Source organism: Centropristis striata, chromosome 15, assembly GCF_030273125.1.
Source record: "Centropristis striata isolate RG_2023a ecotype Rhode Island chromosome 15, C.striata_1.0, whole genome shotgun sequence".
In the NCBI taxonomy this organism is placed as follows: Eukaryota; Metazoa; Chordata; class Actinopteri; order Perciformes; family Serranidae; genus Centropristis; species Centropristis striata.
In genome coordinates this window covers 15781484-15804396 of record NC_081531.1, presented here as the reverse complement: position 1 = coordinate 15804396, position 22913 = coordinate 15781484, and the positions used below count along the sequence as shown (strand labels likewise).

The window sequence follows — 22913 nt, the reverse complement described above, 5'->3', positions numbered from 1 at the left end:
CTTCTGGGACTACAGTGCGAGCAACGCTTTACAGCCCAATAATACAGCATTATTCCGGATTAAACACTCATTGTGTAGCAAGAGAGCACACGACAGTTGCTTTTGTGTATATGAATAGAAATGAACATAATGTAACAAAGAGAGATGTAGCTCTATTAGACACTGAATCTACAAAAGAATTGCACGGCTTTGACGGTTGCAAAAATTTGACAAAAACAACTTGTGTAATCCTTGAAGTACTCGCAAAGGATGAAATGCACCCCTCACTGCGCTGCAAAGAAAAAAACGTGCCTCAGTACTCCTGTGCTAATTGCACATATTTAAATTATGTAATATGCATACATTTGGCGCTAAATTGGCCCCTTACTATGCAAATGAGCCTCATTGCAAAAACAGTTAAATTCACAAAGATCATTGCTTATTGCCGTACGCACTTACAGTGGAATTATTAGCATCTTTAGAGAGTTGGGGGCAACTTAACAAATTTATAAGGGCTATCCGCTCAAAGTCATTTATTTTGGGTTGCAATGTTATATAAATGGATAAACAAAGTATTTCTTTCCAAAAATCCAGCTTTCATTTTTCCCTTTCCTCTCTCTTAATTACCCTCAGGAGGTTTGGATGGAAGTGGCAACCCCCTCCTGACAAGACCTCTGAGTCAGGCTGACTCTCAACTCTCACCACCTACGCATTGGCCTCAAGCACATTCATATTTTGCCACAAGGATAATTGCCATAAGATGCAAAAAATAGCAAATTGCACTTTGCTGCAAAACTTTATGGGCGTGTTGATGCGCAATTCACAGTGCCACCATCACTGGCCCCTGACAGTACTGTTGAGCAGATGTTGACATATCAGGACAGAATGGCAAACAAAAAAAAATTGGCAATCTCAAGAGACAGTGTTAATGATGAAGTGAAAAATGTCAGTGGGTGTGTTACTTGTCTGCAAACATGCCCTCTCAAAAACACTTATTTCAACACTGTGTTTGGCTGAAACAGAGAGTCACAGAGGTTTCTGAACTTCTTGTAGCTTCAGCTATAATAAGACTTTTTATATGCAAATTAAAGGAGCTGTGATATTCACGGTACAACAAGTGGACTGCTCGGTCAGCACTAAGACGGATTCCCTTTTACATTAAATGTATCATATATTAATTTAGAGTAATGCTGATTCAGCAGCCGTTCAAGACACATTGGGATAAAGTCTGTTGGGTTTTCTGATTGTGTCTGTAGTTCCTGGCAGGCAGCTGTGAAAATCAATAATCCATCACTAAAAGTTTGGTTTGCTACTCCTTTCTAAATACAGTACATTTGTTTAAACTTGTGTTTCTCTTGGGGCTTTCTTTGCTCTAGTTCCACTTCCTCCATTATGAAACAAACAGCCTGTGAAACACTTTGCTGAGAAGCCTCCACAACAGTGGCTATATGTGACTATTCTGCAACAGTAATCTCACACACATATGACCACTGTGGAATTTTGTGCCCTGCCCCCTTACAATTATTAATGTGACCAGGGAGTCAAAAATATCAACTGTAGAATTTTTAAAAAATCATTTAAATTATTTAGTATTTGGAGTGGATGTACTGATTTCTCTGTGACATTGCAGGTATCAGATCAATCATTGGGGATTGGGAGTTAGGTGCAGAAAAATACATTGCCAAATAAGTAGAAGAAGTATATATATATATATATATATATATATATATATATATATATATATATATGTGTGTGTGTGTGTATATATATATATATATATATGTGTGTGTATATATATATATATATATATATATATATATATATATATATATATGTGTGTGTATATATATATATATTTTTATATATATATATTTTACCAACCTCAGTAATACTGTCAGTGTATATTTAGTTATATTAAGTTCCATCATGATGATAAGTCCATCCTTTGTGATATCCATATCATATACCTATTTAACGCAATCAGTTATATTTTTATTAGCTCACAAAAAGCAACAAAATAAGATTTGAGCATTTTTATTATTAGAACATTCTATAACTTTTAATGACAATAATACAAGTGGCAATTTCAAAATAAAGGCTTCAAAAACATCTTAAAGATGATGATATATGCTTTCACTTTGCATTCATGATATTGGACCATTGATCATTTAATCGATATATTGATACAAATCGACTACACTGCACACCTAATATTTAAATGTCATTATGTGGATGCACTCCAAATGCCGCCCTCTGCTTGTGTAGTGAACATTTTTTGGCAATTTCTAATATCGTGGGGAAGTTTAGTCAAGTACTTTATTAAGCTTTCTCTCGATTCACAAAGTTGACAAAAGGAAACATGAACTCACTGGTAGATGGATACAATGCCTATAAAAAGTATTCACCCACCTTGGATATTTCACCCTTTTGTTGCTTTTACACATGAAGTCATGGTCAAAATAATTTGGCTTTTTGAGAAAAAGAAGAATTTGCAAAAAACCCTCTTTAATATCAAAGTGAATGCGGATTTTTACAAAATAATGTAAATTAATTAAAGATATAAGGTGAAATAAATGATTGCATAAATGTTCACTGACCTAATATAACAGAGGTCCAGGTAGTTGATGCCAGCAGTGTCACAGTTAGTGAAATGGAGATCACTTGAGTGCAGTTGATGTGTGTCAAGTGATTTTAGTGTAAAACGTGTCTGGAAGGTCCAATCTCTGGTTCATCAATGTTGCTGCTGTAATTGCAACATGAAGACAAAAGAACACCCCAAGCAACTCACAGCAAAGATGATGGGTATTGCACTGCACTGCTGATGCATACCTACATAGACTTGACTAAACTGTCAAATGAGGGGTGCACACAGTCATTTATTACTTTATGATGATTTAATTAGGATGAAATTTTAATCATTATAAAATGATTGTGTGGGACCCTCTGTCGAGAAATTACATATTATTACCTTTGCTAATCAAAGAATGAATATTTAATACTACCCCATAGTGTAAATATCAGGCTGAAGTTGAATTATCCAAACTATGATTAAATACCCCTATAATCTGATTGAATTTAGGCATAATTAATCAACTTCCTCTTTTACTTGACACAAGAATAGCCTGAGGCAGCCTTTTAGAAAATATGTACACATTCTTTATTTACTTGCTCCTATTAGAAGCATGAAGTTATACATTTTGTAAGTTTAGGAAGCAGCTTGTGTCCACAGTCTCTCTAGTTTCAGTGCTGAGGTCCTGACTGTTAAATAAAATTTAAGTTTAATTACTAGTTTGCCTCCTCAGGTGGTGATAGTGAGCAGCATAACAAAAGTAGATTTATTTCGAAATGTCAAAGATAATGACTTTAAACACCCACTGTCATTATATGTTGTCTGCATTATGAAGACGGTAAGCGCTGAGAGACACACTGACACACTGCTGGTTTTAGTCTTTTTATGGGATTTGTTAACAATAGGAAACATTTAAAATAACGCTTTATAATTTGAGAATGTATCAACAAATAAATACAAATCTACATTTTAACACTTGCCCTTTTGCACCCTCACAATGTCCTCCAACTTTGTCTCTGTAGTTCACTCCGAGCAGATGGAGCTGCCCACATGACAGCTCTTTTACTGAGCTCAGTGCGTACCCTCATTACTGACAAGAGCAGGGAGTCCAACCTCTCTGCTCCCTGTAAAGTCTAATTTCAATCGTAATTTTTTATAGCAAGCAGTTTCCTCATCTTTTAGATTTTTTTAATTGTCTTCGCTTCCTTCCTCCTGCCATAATAAAGGGGAGATGGCAGAATCTATAGTTGGAATTTCTGACACTTTTTGCTTTGCTAGAAACAGTGATTTTTAATTTTGTTTTTATTTATTTATGCTTCAAAATGCCTCTTGTTGTTACCTGTATGAGTCAAAACAAGGTCTATTTAATGAAGGTGCTGCATCCTCAACTCACAGTGTAGCTCCAAGCAGTTCATGTATTGACAAATGTAGATTGCAATTCATTGGACTGGGGACTATTGACATTGCAATAGCAAAGGCACATCCTGTGGTAGGGAAATGTTCTTGGTGCAGTGAGAGATGACCTTGCTGAATACATATTCTGAGGAAACGCTGATAGAGCTTCAGTAGCTTGGGAAATTGAACCTGTGTTATAAAAGAAAAGCATAAAGGATGACAAGCAAACATTGTATGCGCGTGATTGATTTAGTCATTAATCTGAGCTGTGCTCTGTGTGTGTAAATGCGCACACATAAATGTTTGTGTGTGTTTAAAGGGCCTCTCTCTGTGCACACATGGATAAGACTCCTTGTGTTTAACTGCTGCGTCCCTCTGCCCACCCCCCTCCTCTCATGTCTTCCATTCTATTGATTGGCATACAGCAAACACAGCAGTCACCCACGCAGGAGAAGAGAAGTCTTGTCTGTAGTGGCAGGTCAACTAAGGAAGCACTGTGACCCTTGACAACAGGAAATATTTTGCTCGCTCTCTGCTTTTTTACTAATATGGCCAATTTTTAGAACTGGACTACTCCAGTGAGGTGAAGGAAATAAACTATTTACAATTTTGTTGATATTACTATTAATGCTGCCACTACCATATGACTATTACTTACTACTGCTACTACCACCACTACTACTAATGCCACCACTACTCCTGCTGCTACTACTATCATTTCTACCACCATTACTACCACCACCACCAGTACTACTACCACTACTATTACTATTACTACTATTACTACCACCACTACTACTACTACTACTGCCACTGCTACTACCACTTAATGATAATGATAATAATAACTTTTATTACTATTCTTGCTTGATGATTTATGACGGGACAACATACATTTTATATATATATATATATATATATATATAATATCATTAACAGTCTGTGACTTTATTTCTAGAGAATTATCTTGTTTTCATTCATTGACTCAATTGTTTATAGATAATTTATCAATTATTATAAACTGAACATCTCAGGGTACCAAGGATCTATCTGTGGTGCCTGTCCTATTCACTGTGTATGTAAAATGTCACACTTGGGTAGTGAGAATAATAATTATTGTCATCATTAACATAAAAGTAATTCTAAAATAGTTTTATTTTACGTCATGTCATAGATGGTGGTCTGGAGGTCATCACATGTGAGGTGCAATGTTTTGTGCAATGTAAATGCAGACCTTGACAATACTGTGTTTTGTGTTGGTAATGGTATATGTTATCTATAGTTTAACACACAAGGAGAGCTCTTCCACAAAATGATAATAAATGAGAATTAATCAAAAACTTATCCTATGGTTGATTTTTATTTATTTTCATTCAAACGAAGATGTCTGTAACTTTTAATAAGCTCTTTAGAATTAATGTTAAGTGCAGAATTTTGCACGTGACTTTGTCGACAAACAACTGTTCACATTAATGTGTGCGTGACTGGACTATAAATGGGCATCAATAATGAATCCATCTTTTGAAAATGTCTGCATATTAATTTCAAACATATTGTATTTAAAACCTTTAAACAGGATTATGCTGCCAATATTGTGACATTTCTAACCCTCTGAAGTACTGCAATCATTGGCAGATAGTTCAAAAGGGTAAAAGAGCCATGTTTGGCAGCTTACATGCTCATTTGGCTCGTCTGAGGTTTCAGGCCAACGCAATGGAATGCAACAGATTGACAGATCTAAGATGAACCTGAACACTGAGGAAAATTAATCAAATATTTCTTTAGTCTTGACAGTTTTGGAAAAGATAACATCAAGAAGATGAAACAATATTCTCTAAATATTTTACTGCTGCAGATAGAAAGCGTGCACTGATTTGGTTTTCACTTTAAAATCAGATGAGATGATGGTTGTCATTGGCTCTGCATGTTGCTGGAAGTTTTTGTTGCTGCTCCTATTGGCAATCAGCTGCAGAGACCACCACTGCTCGGTGGCAGCGGCATAGGTTTGTGACCGAGAACAGGCCTGTGAAGGACTGGGCTCTGTCCAATCGGCCCCGAGGGAGGATCTCGTACTGTTCAATTCTAATTCATGTACATATAAATAACTGTCGCTGGCACTGCTAATTGGATTAAAAGGCTTGGTAGAGGAGAGACGGGGAGAGGGGGAGTGAAGGCAGCTAGAGAGGCAGCATGGCTTGATTTACAGCAAACAATTATTTTCCAGTGACCGTAGCTATGGAAGCACATTCTGACCAGGCAAAAAATGCTTCTTTATTCTTTTTTTATTGAATTTGTATTCCAAACATGGAAAAAATAATGCTCAAAATGCATCTATGCTTTTATTATCTGCAGAAAGAAGCAGGCCGTTATGTGAAAATGGCTATTATTAGTGACAGGCTTTCAGTACAATTTTATTTTATTTTTTATATTTTATCATATTTTAGTAAGATGTCTCCCTGTTTCCTGAATCGCTCCTCTGAATGTGTTCTCATTCACTGGTTAATATCAATAGTTCATACTGTTATAAATGATACTCAAATCTTCCTGCACAAATGTTTAAAAGTGTAAGTCCAGTTTTTAACTTTGAAACAGATGAAACAGGAAGTTTTGAGTCGCTAATAGTAGCTTAATAGCAATCAACAGAACATCCAAGGAGGACCAACTGGAAGTAAAGTGTGAATGAAGACAGCATTTATGTTAAAAATATTTACATTCTTTTTTTAAAAACTGGCCGTTGTTTGAGAATGATAATTTGCTGCTTTATGTTTTTTACAGCACAGTGGTGTAAATGGACAAAGGAGCTGAAAAGAACATGTTTTTGTCACGCTTCATCTGACTACTCTAACAGCACTTCTATAACTCTCGTCAAAAAAGGAGTGCTGCATGGCTTTTTCACTGCTTTTTGACCCTTTTTGAGTTTGACATGTCACATTATCTCTAAGTGCATTGACACTGTGAGCAACACAATGAACAAACTGCTGCAAGTCCAAAAACATGGAGCAAAGTGTCGAAAAAAACGTGGCTGTCATTGGTTGTCAACAGCCAAAACTCTACACATTCTGCATGGCTTTTCTGCCAAAAAATGACTCAAACAATAGTTCAGCTTGTTATGTTGAAAACATTCAATATCTCAAGAACGAAACTTGTAAAATACTTACAATACTTAATGGTTCACAGAGATCACGGAGCAATGAAAAGCAACACCAAAGCAGTGAAAGAGTTAGTCCTTCGTATAGATGCAGTCAGAGCTAATATAAACAGACTGTGTCCATTTGTATTACTTACCAAGAGTTTCATTTAAAGTTTTGTCATTTTGACAAAATGCTGTTTTGTTTGAGGATCAAACTCTTCAGATCATTGAGTTCTACATTAGCACTGTCGGGCTAACTGCAGTGTACTATAGAAAGCTTCAGCTTGTGCTATTTATAACCTCAGAAAACAACTGAAGATATATACTGTTAGTCAGCAGCAATGGAAGCAACATGATATTTGGAAGAAATGGACTGTGGAGAATGCAAGAGAGTCATATAGAAATCTAATGTTTGAGAGAGAATGTGGAATGGTATAAGACTGTGGATCGATCGTACACAACAGACGAACACCAGAGGCTGAGAGGAAGCATGTTCTGAAATGTGGCAGAAGCTGGAAAGCTGGAATATGGTGAGAGGATGTGGTGAGGAGAAGGAAAAGAGAGGTGAGGAAGGCTTACCTGGATCCTGTGCAGCTCCTGTGTTGAAGGGGGAGGAGGAGAGGTGGGAAGGGTAGAAGGGAGGGGAAGAAAAAAAACAGAAAGGGAGGTTAGCATTCAGAGCCCCATTTCAATTTAATAGCCCCCATTTGCAATAGAGGTGCATGCTTGTAAAGTACAGGAGAAGCCAGGTAAAAAATGCAAGGAAAAGTAATTCATGCTGTTCCCCTCTGCAGAACGAAAATCATTAGGAGAACATTTCTGATTTGAGAAACAGACAATTGTTGAAATTGAAGTGTAATTAGGTGCACTTTGGCAAACAAATGGGCATTGTCCAAAATATTTCCCAAGACACAGTGAAGGGAAATCAAGAACTAATTCCAGTTTCAGATCCTTTGGAACTGTATGCTCAAGAGCTTCTCAGTTCCTTTTGTTAATTCTGGCATGGTTTTCGGACAGTTGTACATTGCAAAATACATGTGTCTGCTGCTGGGAACTTGCAACAAAAAGGCATCACGGCAGAGAGGAAGAAACAGTCCAAAGCATGGCTTCAACAAAGAAAGATGACAACAGTGGTGCTTGTAATGTGCATGTCTGTAAATATGCCGAAACATATTTCTCTGCAGCAATCCATGAATGTCATGTTTCTGACACATAAGTGCCAGTATTTCCCAACTGAGTATATAACCGAGGTTAAATGTGCTGTAACAATAACATTAGTGAAACAGTGTGTTCAGACTCAGAGATATTTCAACATTTAAAACAACTTTTTTCCACACAGAAAACTGATCACAAATCAATAAGGGAAGAGTTAAAGAATCAGACCCATAAACAGAATCAGTTATGACACTGGTATCTGTAAAATCTTATCAATTATCAGCCCTATCTCCTATGATACATATTTGGTGAAACATGGGGAACAGATTAAACTTATAATGACACTGACTTATATAACAATAGTGACGATCGGTGGAATGAAACAGTCAAAGGTTTTGCTCAGATTAATAAATGCATAAATATCAACCAAGCTACTGTAACAGGCTGCTGACTGTACTTTAATATTTCAGAGACAGACATGAAAGTAGGATCAATTTTCTCATCTAAACCATCATAAACGGGACAGCAGAACACACTTTTAAATAAATAAAGAAACACAGTCTTAACTGGGACATGTGTGTAAAATCCAACATTGTTGAGAAAGAGCATAGTTGGCCCTCGCTACAGTCTGGCATCCATTTAGGCCCCCACCGTTGAAGAACATTTTTCAGCCAAGTAAGCATCAGGATTCCAGCTACGAGGCGGCTTTTGATTAGAAAACCTATTTCCTCTTCAACTTTTGCCAAATTTCAATCATGGTGATATTCTAATTACCATTATCCAGAGAAAGATAGAGAAGCAGAGATTGAGTGGGTGTGTGTAAGTGAGGGAGAAGAAGAGCGACAGGGAGGCAGTCTTTGCATGTAAGCTGGGAAAATCCAGCGTGAAGATCAAGTGAAACAAAGAGTAGAATTCCAGCTCTTTTACATCCTGTTACACAGTCCCATTTGTGATAAAGATGTATCCTGTTGAATCCTTGCCCATTTGCTTGGACATGTATCTTTGCAAGCCTATAGAGCTCAGTATGCTCCAAATGGGCAAGTCCGTACGAAATATTGCCCAACTGTGTCAAAAAAAGAGAGATTACCTTCATTTACAAGCAACTGCATTCATTTTCATGACCATGACAAATTGAAATTCAAGCAATTTGAATTCATCCTTAGAACATCGGTGAGTTACCAGCGGAGGACATCTTGTCCTCAATAGCATTTGCTTGCCAAGCGCACAATGCAGAGAGTCCTGTTGGCCCCAAAACATCTAGTTTACGATTTGCCAATTAACACTGAGGTGGATGAGGATTCAGATGAATTAACCAGCACTGTATCAAAGACAAACTTGTTTTAAGACTGCACTAATAATGGAGTAGACTATGATGGTTGCACCTCAGGGTGACAGCCAAGAAGCAGCTTCTAGGCATGTCCTTTAAACCTGCATTCATTGTAAAGGCCAGCGGTACGTCAGTGTGTATGTAAATCAATAGGAAAATAAGCCTATTTCTCACTTGATTTATTACCTCAGTCAATTTCCTCAAATTGAGTTTATGGTCTTAATTGTTTGGAAAATCGCTTAAAAATGTATTGTTCAGCGTTCAGTGAGCTAAAAGACATTCTAAGGAGTTGGCTGTTTGTTAAGAAGAGAAAGATTGTCCCTTGCTATCCAAGCTAGCTAGCTAGCACAAGTGTTAGGTGATCAATCAATCAATCAATCAAACTTTATTTATATAGCGCTTTTCATACATATAAATGCAACTCAAAGTGCTTTACAAAAGCCATCAGGTGATGATGTAATGTCATTCCGGCTGTCGAGCTGTTCTGCACATGCACTGCGAAAAGTCAGTATGGCATGGATGAGGTCACAGTGAGTATGTTCACTATGGTGACAGCCCAGGATTTTGACCATGGGATGTTGTAATCACTGGACGTTCAAGTTCTACGAACATGCGCATAGCCATAGCCCATCTGAGTACTGTTTTGTTAACAGATTTCCAATAATGAATCTACATATATTTCCATAATGCAGGGATATTGGTCTGGTGATGTTGACAGGAGTATTGGATACTTGATAAATCTCCCCATAAAAGGTACATTTTTAACAGAAAAAAAGTCTCTCTCTTGAAAATCATGCCATTAATTGAAATAGAATAAATGTATTGGCTGCTTACATCACAAAATATTAAAGTTGCTGAAGTCTGACAGCCTTCAGTCTCACCTGAAAAGCTTTTACCAAAGCTATAAACTGGAGTGTTCACTGAAAGACTAAAGAGTAAGTCATAAATTCTGTCAGCATAGCATCAGTTGTCTCCTGCTTAAGCATTCAGCCATAGCACACGGGACGCAGAGTAACAAAGTGCTTCAGAGAACCACAGAGTCAACCCAGACCACCCTGGAGTTCAGGTTCATGCGGTGTGATGGGGTGAGGGGGTTTGCTTTGGGGAGATTACACAGCAATAGGCAAGACATGGAGCAGCTCTCCCCATGTTAAGTTAATGGAGAGCGGGTGAAGAATAACTGCATGGTCGCTTTGCCCCTTATGGGTCTTGTGGGAGCCTTCGCTATTCCACCCCGACCTACAACCTCCAGAGGTGAGGTTAAATGACAAGGACTGCAGAGATGCATTAAACATGAGTCATTTGGACAGAGAGCTAGACATTGGACCACTCCAGAGATGATAGGGACATTAACCAGGGTTTCACCAGGGCCTGAGCTGCATTTAATGAAGGCCTCCACTACCTCCCAATGTCTCTCTCTACATTTGACTCACAGCCAGGGAGCTAAGCAGTTCAAGATAAACACAGCCACTACTCTTTTTGGCTCCATTTGTCCGTTTTCACCTCTTGCTTTTCCTCTATACTCCCTCTCTAGCCCGGCTGCTTATTATAGTCTCTTTGTTGTGAACAGGGGTCAGGAGAAACTTGTAAAGTTCTTGTCAAGCACAAAAAAAACAGCAGCAGGCAAGACAATGATGTAAGTGAATGGAGCTCAAAATAATCACTGTCAGCGAAAATTAATCAAAGAAGAGCAATTTGTTCAAATGGATCAAAACCAAAAAGCAAAATAAAGATAGAATAGAAACGTTTTACACATCATGAACATAATCAAAATTATGTTTTATTTTTAAAAAAAGTATTGTTTAAGTTATTTTTGTACCTCTAGCCATTATTCTTGGTCAATTCAATACAGTAACTCACAAGTCTTTCATCTGGAAACATGGCAACATCATCAGTCAGATAGGACAAGAATCACAAGCAATAAAGAGACAGAACTTTCAGGTTAGCCAAAGTATTTGGAAGAGAAAGGACTGGCAACAGGTACAATTACTACCCAACCTATCCGTTGAAAACATCTCTTACCATTTACAGAAAAACACATTCTAACCGTAAATAAAAGAAAACAACGGAAAGGTCTCTGGATTCTCTAATTTCATGTAGTTCCAAATAAACTTGACACTTGAAACTTTTTTTTTTTATTTACCTCCTCGTCTGGTCCTGTCTGCTCACCGCGGCCACTAGCCACTAGCTGCCCTCTTCCAACCCGGTGCAGAGACGAACAGCCCGGCTCTAGGCCTGCTAGCCGCCAGCTGCTATCTCTCCAATGTCTCTACCCGGGCTTGGCCTTCGTCTGCCTCGAGATTGGACCTTCCTTACTCCGTTTGCTCTCTCCATTCTTCTGTAGACCAGTCATTAACAGCTAACAGCTAGCTACTGCATCTCTGGTCCTCCGCTAATACTCCGCTCTTCAACTCAGGAATATTACCTGCCACTTTACTCCAAACTGCCTCGCTGAAATTAAATCCCTCGGACTCCTGCGTCATCCTCGATATGTGCACAGAGCAGCCCGACTCAACTTTGTTTATTCCAACCATGCTATGCCCACAATACTGTCTGACCGGTGCTGCGCAGCACAGCTACTACGTCATCACAACAAATCACACGCGCACTTGCAACCTTTTTTTTTTTTTTTTTCTCCGTGCACTTGCAACCTGAGAGCGCTCCTCTGCATTCTTTGATAACACTGCAACCTTCATGTTACAATAAAAAAATAAAGCACTGCTCATCCTGGATTTTATATTGTTTTGATATATTTTTTAAAGTTTATATTTTGAGAAATAAATATGTTGAATTGAAAAAAATAGATTTTATTATTAAACAAATTAACATTTATTACCACATAAACAAGCGCAAAAGTACCGAAAATTGGTACCGATTCCCAGGTACTGGGTATCGGTACCGTATCGGTTCAAATGTGAAAGGTACCCATCCCTACTAATATGGTTATTATAATAATAATATCCAAACCAAATGCAATGTCAGTAGGATGTCTTGTATTGCAGCAAGGACAAAAGACAACAAAACAGTTGAAGATCCTTTCTTGTAAGCAGGTTATAACCATAGACTGTATATAAATAATGGACGTAGTCACCGTGACGTCACCCATTGGTTTGTGGACTGCCCGTTGGAAGCATCGAATTCAGCGTTACACTCGTCGCCATCTTGCGTCCCCATCATGTTTCCGATATGGGGAGCCGACCATATTTGGACTGTGGAGGAGCGAGAGGGATCTGACGACACTGACTACAGCCTCTCTACACCGGCAATCCGACTGAGCAAAGCCGCTGCTAATTCATTTTAGCATTAACTGGAACATTAACCGGGATGTTAGTTTTGGCAAAAAACAAAAACAAAATGTATGTTACTGACCTCAGAAAACTGAACAGCGACTCCTTGGAGTGTCTGCTAGTCCAACCAAACGCTGAAAAAGACATTTTATAATGAACTAAACGTTCAAATAAACTGTCAAGTGAAAATACAGTATGTTATGCGACCAAATCGGTAAACACCCTTTTTTATGTCTATAGAACGTTTTATATAACTTTATTGACACACTGCCGTGGATAGGCATTGTTCTGCTTCTCTTCTGATGACCCTTGTCAGTGACCTGTCACTCAAAGGTAGCCACGCCCCATATCTTATGATTCTTTATCTTCTATTTTCTTCTAAATGGGGCCAATATTTGAACTATTATCATCAAATTGTCTTGAAGATATTTTTTACTAGCGAGTGAGACTATAGTGTTGTCCTATAAACATTTTCTGAGGTAATAAATCAAGTGAGAAGTTTTCTCATTTTGCACTGAAATTAATGGACAGATTTTTTTTCAAAAAATACCCAACTTAGCACCCCCTGCTGGAATTTTCGGTAGAATGCAGCTTAAGGCACTTCCTGGTTTGCCTCCATGCTCTGACATCGAGATTGCCACCTGGTTATAACAACCTGTACACACTTTTTTTGTTAAGGTGACTTCTAGTGGCCGAAATAATTATGATGGGAGAAAACACAGGTTTTCCAAAAGCCAACTTTGAGTTACTTCAATTTACGTACTTAACTAAATTCACCGCTATCACCTCTCCACGTCTCCACGTCACACAGGCTGTCATGGTTTCCTATGAAAAGTAATGCATTGGAATTCGTTGATATCCCATGAAAGGGTATGTCGTTTTGGGAGTTAGTAGCCGTGTTTCCATCAGTGAATTTCGATGTGCGTTTGAAGATTAACACGAGAAAAGCTTGATGGAAACACCAAATTTCAAAAAAAGAAAAACACTTTTTGCAAATAAGTACATAGAGAACATTTAACTCAAATGATTGATCAGCTGTTTCTACTCTGCTGGTCAAGACAAGCTGACATGAAAGAAAAAATATAAGTTGCCCAGTTGAATCAAATTACTGAAGACATATTTTCTCTCATGTTGCCAAAGTTCTCCGATTAGCAACCTCTTTTTTTATTATTTTCTCCTTCTTGCTCGGTCTCTCGGTCACGGATTAGTCTACAGCAATACATTACACTGCCATCTTCTCACGAAAGTACTGTAAGGCAGCTTTGTTAATGCGATCTAAACTAGTTGATGGAATTCGCATTTTCTTTAATGCAACATTTCAAAAATTTGCTTTAAAATTTGCTTTTTTTAGACTTTAATGGAAACACGGCTATTGATAAACAACCTATACTGTTGTTTACGTATGAGGCTATGCTGCAATGGAACTATAGCTACCACCTATGAATTTAAAACAATCTTTCCCTTAATATATCCCACCACTGAATCACTGAGCATTTGTATAATCATAGAACAAGAAGCATACCTCACATATTAACAGCACTACAGCAATGGGAAAAAAACTCCCAGGTGTTATGAGAGTGGTCTAAAAAAAATAGATATAACAGCTCTGCTTTCATCTGTATTCATCAGGTGAGCGAGGCCTGGACACTCTCCTGTACACTAGAAACACAATAACAATGGCTTCCTTCGGCACAGCACGACAACGCGCTTCCAAGCACGTCATCTTCAAACGTAGCTCTTGGTTAATGGCCTGGAACACACATTCAATGTCTATCAAAGAAGGACGTTGCTGGGATGGATGCACATGCTGACAACCTCTCTCACTCGCTCTTCGATCACAAAAACACAAGCTAACTCTGTCCCCTTTACACTACTACCAACACACACACACACACACACACACAGACACACACACACACACACACAGAGAGAGAGAGAGAGAGAGAGAGAGAGAGAGAGAGAGAGAGAAGCCCTGCCTGCAGTCAGTTTAAGTATAGCAAGCAATAATGTGTTGATTAAATCTGTGATCAGCTGCCTAAGGGGCATGAAATTGGACATGATGAGTGTGGCACATTAAAAACTAATTATCAATAGCACCAATCCTATTGTCTTTCTTTTAAACCAGTCACAGCAGTAAATCAAGTGTGGAGAATGGAACACTATGTGCTCTATCACAATGAGCTCTGGGGTTACAACCATACCTGGATTCTGGCTGCTTCAAAGCTTTTTGATAAAGTATGAATCTATTATTTACTGCCTGTAGCACTTCCTTATTGTATTAAAAACTCATGGAGAGTTGACAAAGTATGCTGCCAGCAGGGAATCAAGCTGCTTTTCCTGTAGTGCTTCACAATTTAAGAGGTAAACTAGAGACACAATTTCTTATTTGTGTCTTTCAAAATACTGCTGTGGGACTGATTAAGAGTGTTGATATATTTTCTTTGAATGAATATGACTTTTTAATCTCAACAAGGTCTGCATTAATAGTTTGAAAAGAAAACTATACAATCCATCATATGGCCTCTGTCCGACCTTCGAGGATTTTAGAGATTCCATCCAGCTTTGGAATTACGAACAAATGCCGGGTAACGTTTTTATAGAGACAAAGTCTGCATAGGGAGGAGGACTTCAGGGAGGGACACTTCAATGGATGGACCCACCTCAAGCTTCTCAGTTTTTTTTTCTTTTTTGCATATACTCTCTTCTTAAGGATGCTTTCAAGATGGCACCTGCTGTTGTTGCTATGAGACTTGTGATGCAACGGCATCGTCTTGATATTTCATCACCAACACTGTGCCACGGGACAGAATCTGCACTTCTCACCAAAAGGATTTCTACTCAGTTATGCACTGAACTGTAAAGCAGCTGTCATTTGATGTAACCTACGAGGTATAAACATTGCCTTTTTTTCCTTCTCTCCTCCCTTCTTCTTTTATCTCTCCTTGGATGTTGTTCACCCATCCACTCTCCCTTTACCTCCGGCTGTCTCTGGGACCTGGCGATTAGAGCGCTGGGTGCTGTCCTGTTGATAAGCCTGAAAACCCTCCCTCCCTCTACCACCAGTGGCTATGTCCTCAGGGTGCAGGAAAAAAAAAAGAAGAGCCTCGGGTAATATCCCCGACAACCCAATCCTCACCCCTTCTCACCATTCACCGACTCATGGGTGGTGCCTGAATACACTGCCTTGTGCATGTTGTGACTTTGAACAGATAGGCCTGCATTTTCATGGTGGATAAGAGCAGCCAGAGAAATGAGCAAAAGTAATACAGCTGAGCTTATAACAGTGTAATATTATGCATCGAGGGCCCATTTTATGAGTAAAATTCTACATTCTGGAGTGTGTGTTTACAGTACCATCTGCTAGATTGTGTACACTTAGCACTGGAAATGTAGGACAAATGCTGGTGCTCAAATGCGGATAAGCTCCATTTCATGGGAGCCTCTATTGTCTAAATTTCCATCCAGCTGCCATAAAAGGGAAAACAATATAGCACAGGTTATTCATACTGAGAGTAATTTGATATAATTATAACCGATGGAAAAACTGTAGCTTTCCATTGTTTCCTCCAGCAATGTTAACTCTTGCTTTGCCATGTCAGCAGCCCAGAATTGGATTTCAAGGATAAGGCTGGTGCTAGACTGTATTTTTCTTTTTGTCATCAAACCAATGGTTTCAAATGGAGCCACATACCATAAGGAAGATGGAAAGTATTGTGAGATGAACTCACATGGTAATGGACCTGCACTTATATAGCGCTTTTCTAGTCACTTTGCGACCACTCAAAGAGCTTTACACTACAGACTGCTCTCATTCACCCTTTCACACACACATTCATACTGGTGGCAGAGGCTACCCTACACGGTCCCACCTGCCACCATTGGGAATTCATTCACACACCGATGAACACAGCATCGGGAGCAATTTGGGGTTCAGTATCTTGCTCAAGGATACTTCGACATGTAGGCTGCGACTGTCGGGGATCTAACCACCAACCCTTCGGTTGGGGGCCAACCAACTCTACCAACTGAGCCACATGTTGTTGGTTTTGGTATTCTCATGGGATGTGTTGACAACATTAAAAACATATTGTATGATAGTATGCCACAGCCTTATCCTTGAACACCATCACTAGAAAATAGCAAAATTGCTCAAAATAGGAGATATATATAATGCTAAAAATGTGTTCTGAGAGCACCCAAATATTACCACACAATCTACTTAATGACAGAATTGATAAGGAGAGGGAAACCTAATCCCCAGGGTGCTCTAAAAGAAAAAGACTTGGCCAGGCTTATCTCTGGGGTCAGGGAAGGTCCACAGCCATTAATTTTAAATGAGTTGAATGGATTTGTGGTAATGGAAACCCAATGGCTCCAGACAGCATTGGGACTTGGTGGCGTGAAGACACCGAATGACGGTGTGATAACCTGACCACTCAACTGTATGAAGCGGAAGAAGTCAAGAAACTGATTTGGGTTTTCTGCCCACCACACAATATGAAAGCCTTAGGCGTAATGCATTAGAAATCTATTTGGAGGCATTGGAGTGTAACAGAGCTGAAGATGTCAGGTAAACTCTTTCTTTTGGTCAAAATTCAACCCTTCTAAGTTAAGACTCTCTTGTCTTAAATCATCATTTTACACAATGACAACTGTCCTGTAAGACATGTAACCTCAAGGTATGGAGAATGTAAAGATCTTCAATACTTGTGCGTTTGAAAAATGACAATTTCTGGTGTTAAAACTGCTCACACTTATGTGTTAAGGCAGCGTGTGACGAAGTAGCTCCAAACATAACATTTTTTTCCCTTTTTTCACAGAAAAGAGGAGTCTGGAGTTCATTAACGCTACTGTCACTTTCCACTTGGAGGATAAAAAGTAGTGCTTTTTTGTACTTACAATATAACAGTAATGGCTGTTTGCACTTCACATGTAGCTTGTTCACACCCTGAAAACTGTGAAAGTGAAAAACACACAGAAAAATATGTTCACAGTCTCACATATTTCCCATATGCCACCATAAGGCAGGCTATTATTTGATACATTTTCAGGCATTGTTTTGATGTTCAGCCGAAGTTGTAATCGAGGAACAAAGATAAAGCTTTTCAAAATAAATGTGACGGTAATTTTTTTATATGAAATGCTATAAAGAGTAGACATTGGGTGGTTTGATATTAAATGGTGTTTATTTGTTTACTTATATGTTCCCTGCAAACACATAGTACAATGTTTCAGTCGTTATGTGTTTTCCTATAAAATCAGAGATTTACTTTAGACTGAAATTGTCCTTGCTATTGTGACAAAGGGAAGTACAATCAAAGGTTTTGTTTATATCCTTTATACCACTCGAATACCATCATGTTACTTCTTAAAAAGATCAGGACAGTATTGATGTCCAACCATGATACCTGGTATTAAAGTCCATCCATATGTTCATTATCCATACCTATTTATCCCATTCTAGACTGGAGTCTATCCCAGCATTCATTGCGTGAAAGACGGATGCTGTGTGTCAACTTTGATGTTGTTATTCACATCACTGAATGACCGAGATCTGCACTGAGGCAGAAATTGCACACTGACCCTTTATAGTCCTTTGGTAATGAGTGTATAATATATGTTTTTTGTGGGTGAGGGGTGGTAATGCAGGAGTTTTCAGATTAAAATGCCCCACTCTCAGAGGCTATTACAGCAGCACTCATTCCCTCCCACCTTGCTTTTGACTTAATTGAATCAGCCAGTCCCCATATCAGATATTCCTTAACGGAATACTGAAACCTATCCAGCCTTTTCCTAATACCATTAGGGGGAAGCGGGAGAGCAAGATGGATGCTTTAATCCTGCTGGTTCAGAGCACACAAAAGGAGAGCGTGCCCTGCAGTAAGACATTAGCCACAACATCCACTAGTGAGTCACAATATTCTTCCAAGCAGAAGACTTGCCCTCTCCCTGCCTGATTGAAAGCTACAATAACACGAGCTCATTTCCTGTGGACAACCTTGCATGTAAATAACAGAAACGGTAACTCATTGCACTGCTTGTTATAGAGGAAAAGAGGAAAAAAATTGCTGCAACATGTTACAGTCGGCAGCACCTTATTTCCATGATGTCTGCTACAGTATTTTATGAGTCCACACGGGTCCAGTACATTTATGCCATCTGTTCATGAACCCGGCAGATATGCAGGAATGCATGTCCAATTTGACACAATGGTGATGCAGATGAATGGGGTTCAGGCAAGCCTCCTGCTGCTGAGATATTCTTATTTCCCTACCTATTTTCTGCTGTGTCAAACTGCAGCTAAGCTAAGGTGAGGTCCATTATTTCTGGCCAGCTCAGGCACAAACTAATCCTCTTATTTGGGAGGTCAGCGCCAATCATTATACAGAGGGGTGCCATTACAGTGTACACTCCAGTGAGCTGATTTTCCCCTTACATAAATATATGACTCAAGGGACTGCTCCTACTCCCCTCTCTAATTTATCCCTCCTGCTTCTACTTCTTAGCTCTCATCCTCTTTTTCCCTCTCTCTCAACTTTCCCCTCCCTTATCTGCGACCTTCTCAAGCCCCTTTTACCTTTTCATTTTTCACTCTCCCACACTTTCAGCACACATCCCTCTTTTCCCACCCTTTTTTTTTCAGGATGCCCAGAGTGGCGTATAATTGAATCTGCAGAGAATGCATGAGCAGGAACAATTAGCTCAGTCACTCAGAATGTGGATATAGCTGTACAGTAGGATAAACAGAATAATAAAAAAGGAAGATAAGCCTGAACTGTATGGGCGCCAGAACAAAGAGAAACACACAGCTTGCACAAAGTACACGCAATTTTGTTCCCACCAAGCCCCGACAATAATGGGAAACTTTCATTTTGCATTGCATGCATTGCTTGCTGTCATACTTTCTATACTTGCCAAAACATTCACTCTAACTTGCAAAAACTCTCCACATTCATGATCTTGTGTATTTTTCATTGGTGTGACCAGTGGAGGATTCAGCATATCACACAATGGTACTGTAAGGTAAATATAAAAATTGGGCAAATAAATTGAATAGAAATGAATCGCAAAGTTGTGGAAAATTCCCCTTTTGAACCAAAAATGTCAACCTACTGATCGCACATGTTATCAAAGCCATCTGGGAGCCAAGACTTTCTGCATCAAATAATGATACAATGAATCTAATATTTAGAGATATTTCACTGGAAAAGTGAAAAGTTCAGCTGTTGGCAAAGCCAAATGGAACATCAATGGAAGAATAGGAATTGGAATACGGCACCCTTGAATATCTGTGAAAACTCCATGGCATCGACCCAAACGTTACAAATAGATTTGACTGAAATTTGACTGCAATGGTTGTTGAGATATTTCACTCTGGATAAAGTGGTGGAGTCACTAGCCAACTGACTGACATTGCCATCCATAGAGCCACAGTGGCTAAAAAAGCAACACTGCTAGCTCCACACAGGTGCAGCAACTAGTTTTGGGCTGGGGAATCCTTGTTGAACTAATCAATAAGCATCACTGATTTATTTTTATTATTTATGTGGTTTAATTGCATAATAAACATTTCTTTATTAGCAGAACCGATGTTGACTCCCCTCAAGTCACGATCACAGATGGGACGGCAGCCTGGTGTGATACCACACAATAATAACAGCCCCTTGGTCCTGCTCAGGCTGTTATATAAGTGCAACAATGCATGACTCTGCTGAATTTATGAATATGTAAAATGGGCATAACAGAAACTGACACTTATCTTAAGAAGAAAAAAAAAAGTGGGGGGTGGGGGGGCATCTTTTCTGTCCAAAAAATATATATATTCTGCTATGTGTAGCTGACACTGGCAAAGATGGACCATAAATACTTCATAAATACCAATTACCTCAAGAAGTAGGCATGGAGAAAAGAGCAGCTATTTCAGCCAATTATGAGGCTTCTCTCTCAAAGGGTGGAGAAAGATGACTCTTTCCTTTCAAGCTTCCCACTGAAAGGAGAAACCTCTGTCATGTTGCGGAGCCTCAATAATGTTTCCCTCCACCTTCATGTCAGGGATGAAAGGCCCCAAATGTCCTTTGAGTGAAACCCCCAGAGGACTTAACATGCATCAATAACATTTCCATCCTTGAAGATGTTTGAGGGGGACTACACATTATCTTCTCACAGACTTTTGAGGCTCTGCTCACATCCTGTGACTTTTATTTACTCCAATCTCAAAGGTCCTTCCTCGCCCATGCCAGAGATGGAGATAGAGGGAAAGAGAAAGGAGAACAAAAGAAAACAGAAGGAGGGAAAGGCAGAGTCAGACATCACATTGTGGTGAGTGTTGCCTGCTTAAAATAGGACAGCTGCCTCTTGAAGGAGCCATCATTCTTCATAGGGGTAGCCTGTCTTCATTTCCACCCTCGGCAAAGCACACGGGGCTTAACACACTTACGTCTGAGGATTTGCTGCACTTGAAGGTGGCAGCAATTCCCTAGACTGCAGGGGGAGGGAGCAGTGTAAAGCCACCCCAAAAAAAGCCAAGCGCTTTAACAAGTTCAGCCGAGGCAATATCCAGACCTCCTCCTTCCGCCGGAGCAAACTTTTGGCCCCAACTGGGCTTCAGCGGCAGTTATTGCAAATGACAGTTTCATGTATTTATGAAAAAGTGATGAACCAAAACATACACTTTCAATGTATTAGCAAGGTCCATTTTCAAGACATTTTTTGGTATTTTGCCTTTATTGGAAATTTTGCCAGCAGCCAGTGACAAGAACCTCAGAGAGACGAAGGTCGAAGGCAAGCAACAAAAGTCTTCCCAAACTTGGAACATCAAAACCACATAGCACAGTGGCCCACCAGGATGCCCCGGAAGAGCCATTATAAATTTTTAAATCCTCACAATCTGTACAAAAAAAACTGCTGAACATGTAGGATTCTGTGCTGCATTCCCAGTCGAAAAACAGCAATGGTAGGCACTCAAAAGGGACAAAACCAGCACACATTTAGAAGAGCTCAGGGAAATGTGGACTATTTTTACAGTCTAAATAAACCATGAAGCAATTTGAGCATATTTTCATGCATCTGCTTCTCTCCACTGAAATACATTCAAGCAAGAAAGCACCAAACTTGAATTCTGAATCTTATGCAGTAATACAAACTTTCCAAGAAGTTTTGGTGTTAATCGGAAATTTCACTTTTTCTAATGTGAGCCTTGATAACAATTTAGAGAAAAGAATTTCATTTTTAAACTCCTATGACTGACATAACTGTCACTATAGATTCTAATTCTCATTTTACTAAGGAAAGTTCTATCATGTACAGATTCAGTTCACCATAGATCCATGAATTATTCATCCAGTGGCCATACCCTTGTTCAGCCTGTACCTAAGACAGGATTTGGGAGTTGGAGCGCCTCCAAAGTTGAATCTTCTACAGCTTTTGCTGTAAGTGCCATCCCCAATGTTCAAATTAAGCTTATGACATTCAGCTACAAAGAAGTGATTATGGAGAAAAGGTTAGAAGATATTGCATTGGCTGGTCCTACAAACTGACACAGTGAGTCATCTGCAGCTGAGCAGGCAACGGTGACGGCGGGGATGTAGAATAAGCATTATTTGTGTTAGCTAATCACAGAGCTTGACCGTGAGGCATCTCACATCCTCCACAGAAGGCAGGCAGGGATAAAGCATCCCTCACAGGTGGCGACAGCATAATTTCATTGGACCACCCACACATACTGCCCCTTCACTTCCAGTGAGAGCATACTTCCCCAAGAAGCACAGTGAGGCTTGGGATATTCAACCCAGAAACCTGAGCACTCAGCTTTAAAATGTGGTGGTGGTGGTCACTGTGATATCTCTTCAAACCTGACTGATAGAATGACCTAAAAAAGGACAGTTTAAATAGTTGGGCCTTCAGAACCCAATGGCTCTTTGAAGAGAGGATATCAGTATCCTCACTTAAAGTAAGGCTAATTAGATCATTGACATTTTGCCTTGTGGCACCTCCTGGCATTAGGAGTAAAAAAGTATATATAGCTTTGAACCATTACTTAAAAAAGCAAAAACACTTTCCGGTTCCACTTTC

General features: G+C 39.2%; 1 protein-coding gene across 4 annotated transcripts in view; it reads right to left on the bottom strand.

The window, feature by feature from the left end:
• The window catches only part of cadm1a (cell adhesion molecule 1a), a 395256-nt gene that overhangs the window by 114031 nt on the left and 258312 nt on the right, over window positions 1-22913 (bottom strand). For all 4 annotated transcript variants that reach the window (XM_059352242.1, XM_059352243.1, XM_059352244.1 and 1 more), the window contains exon 2: window positions 7653-7670. In XM_059352242.1, coding sequence (XP_059208225.1) covers window positions 7653-7670 — 18 coding nt within the window. The remainder of the gene's footprint in view (window positions 1-7652; window positions 7671-22913) is intronic.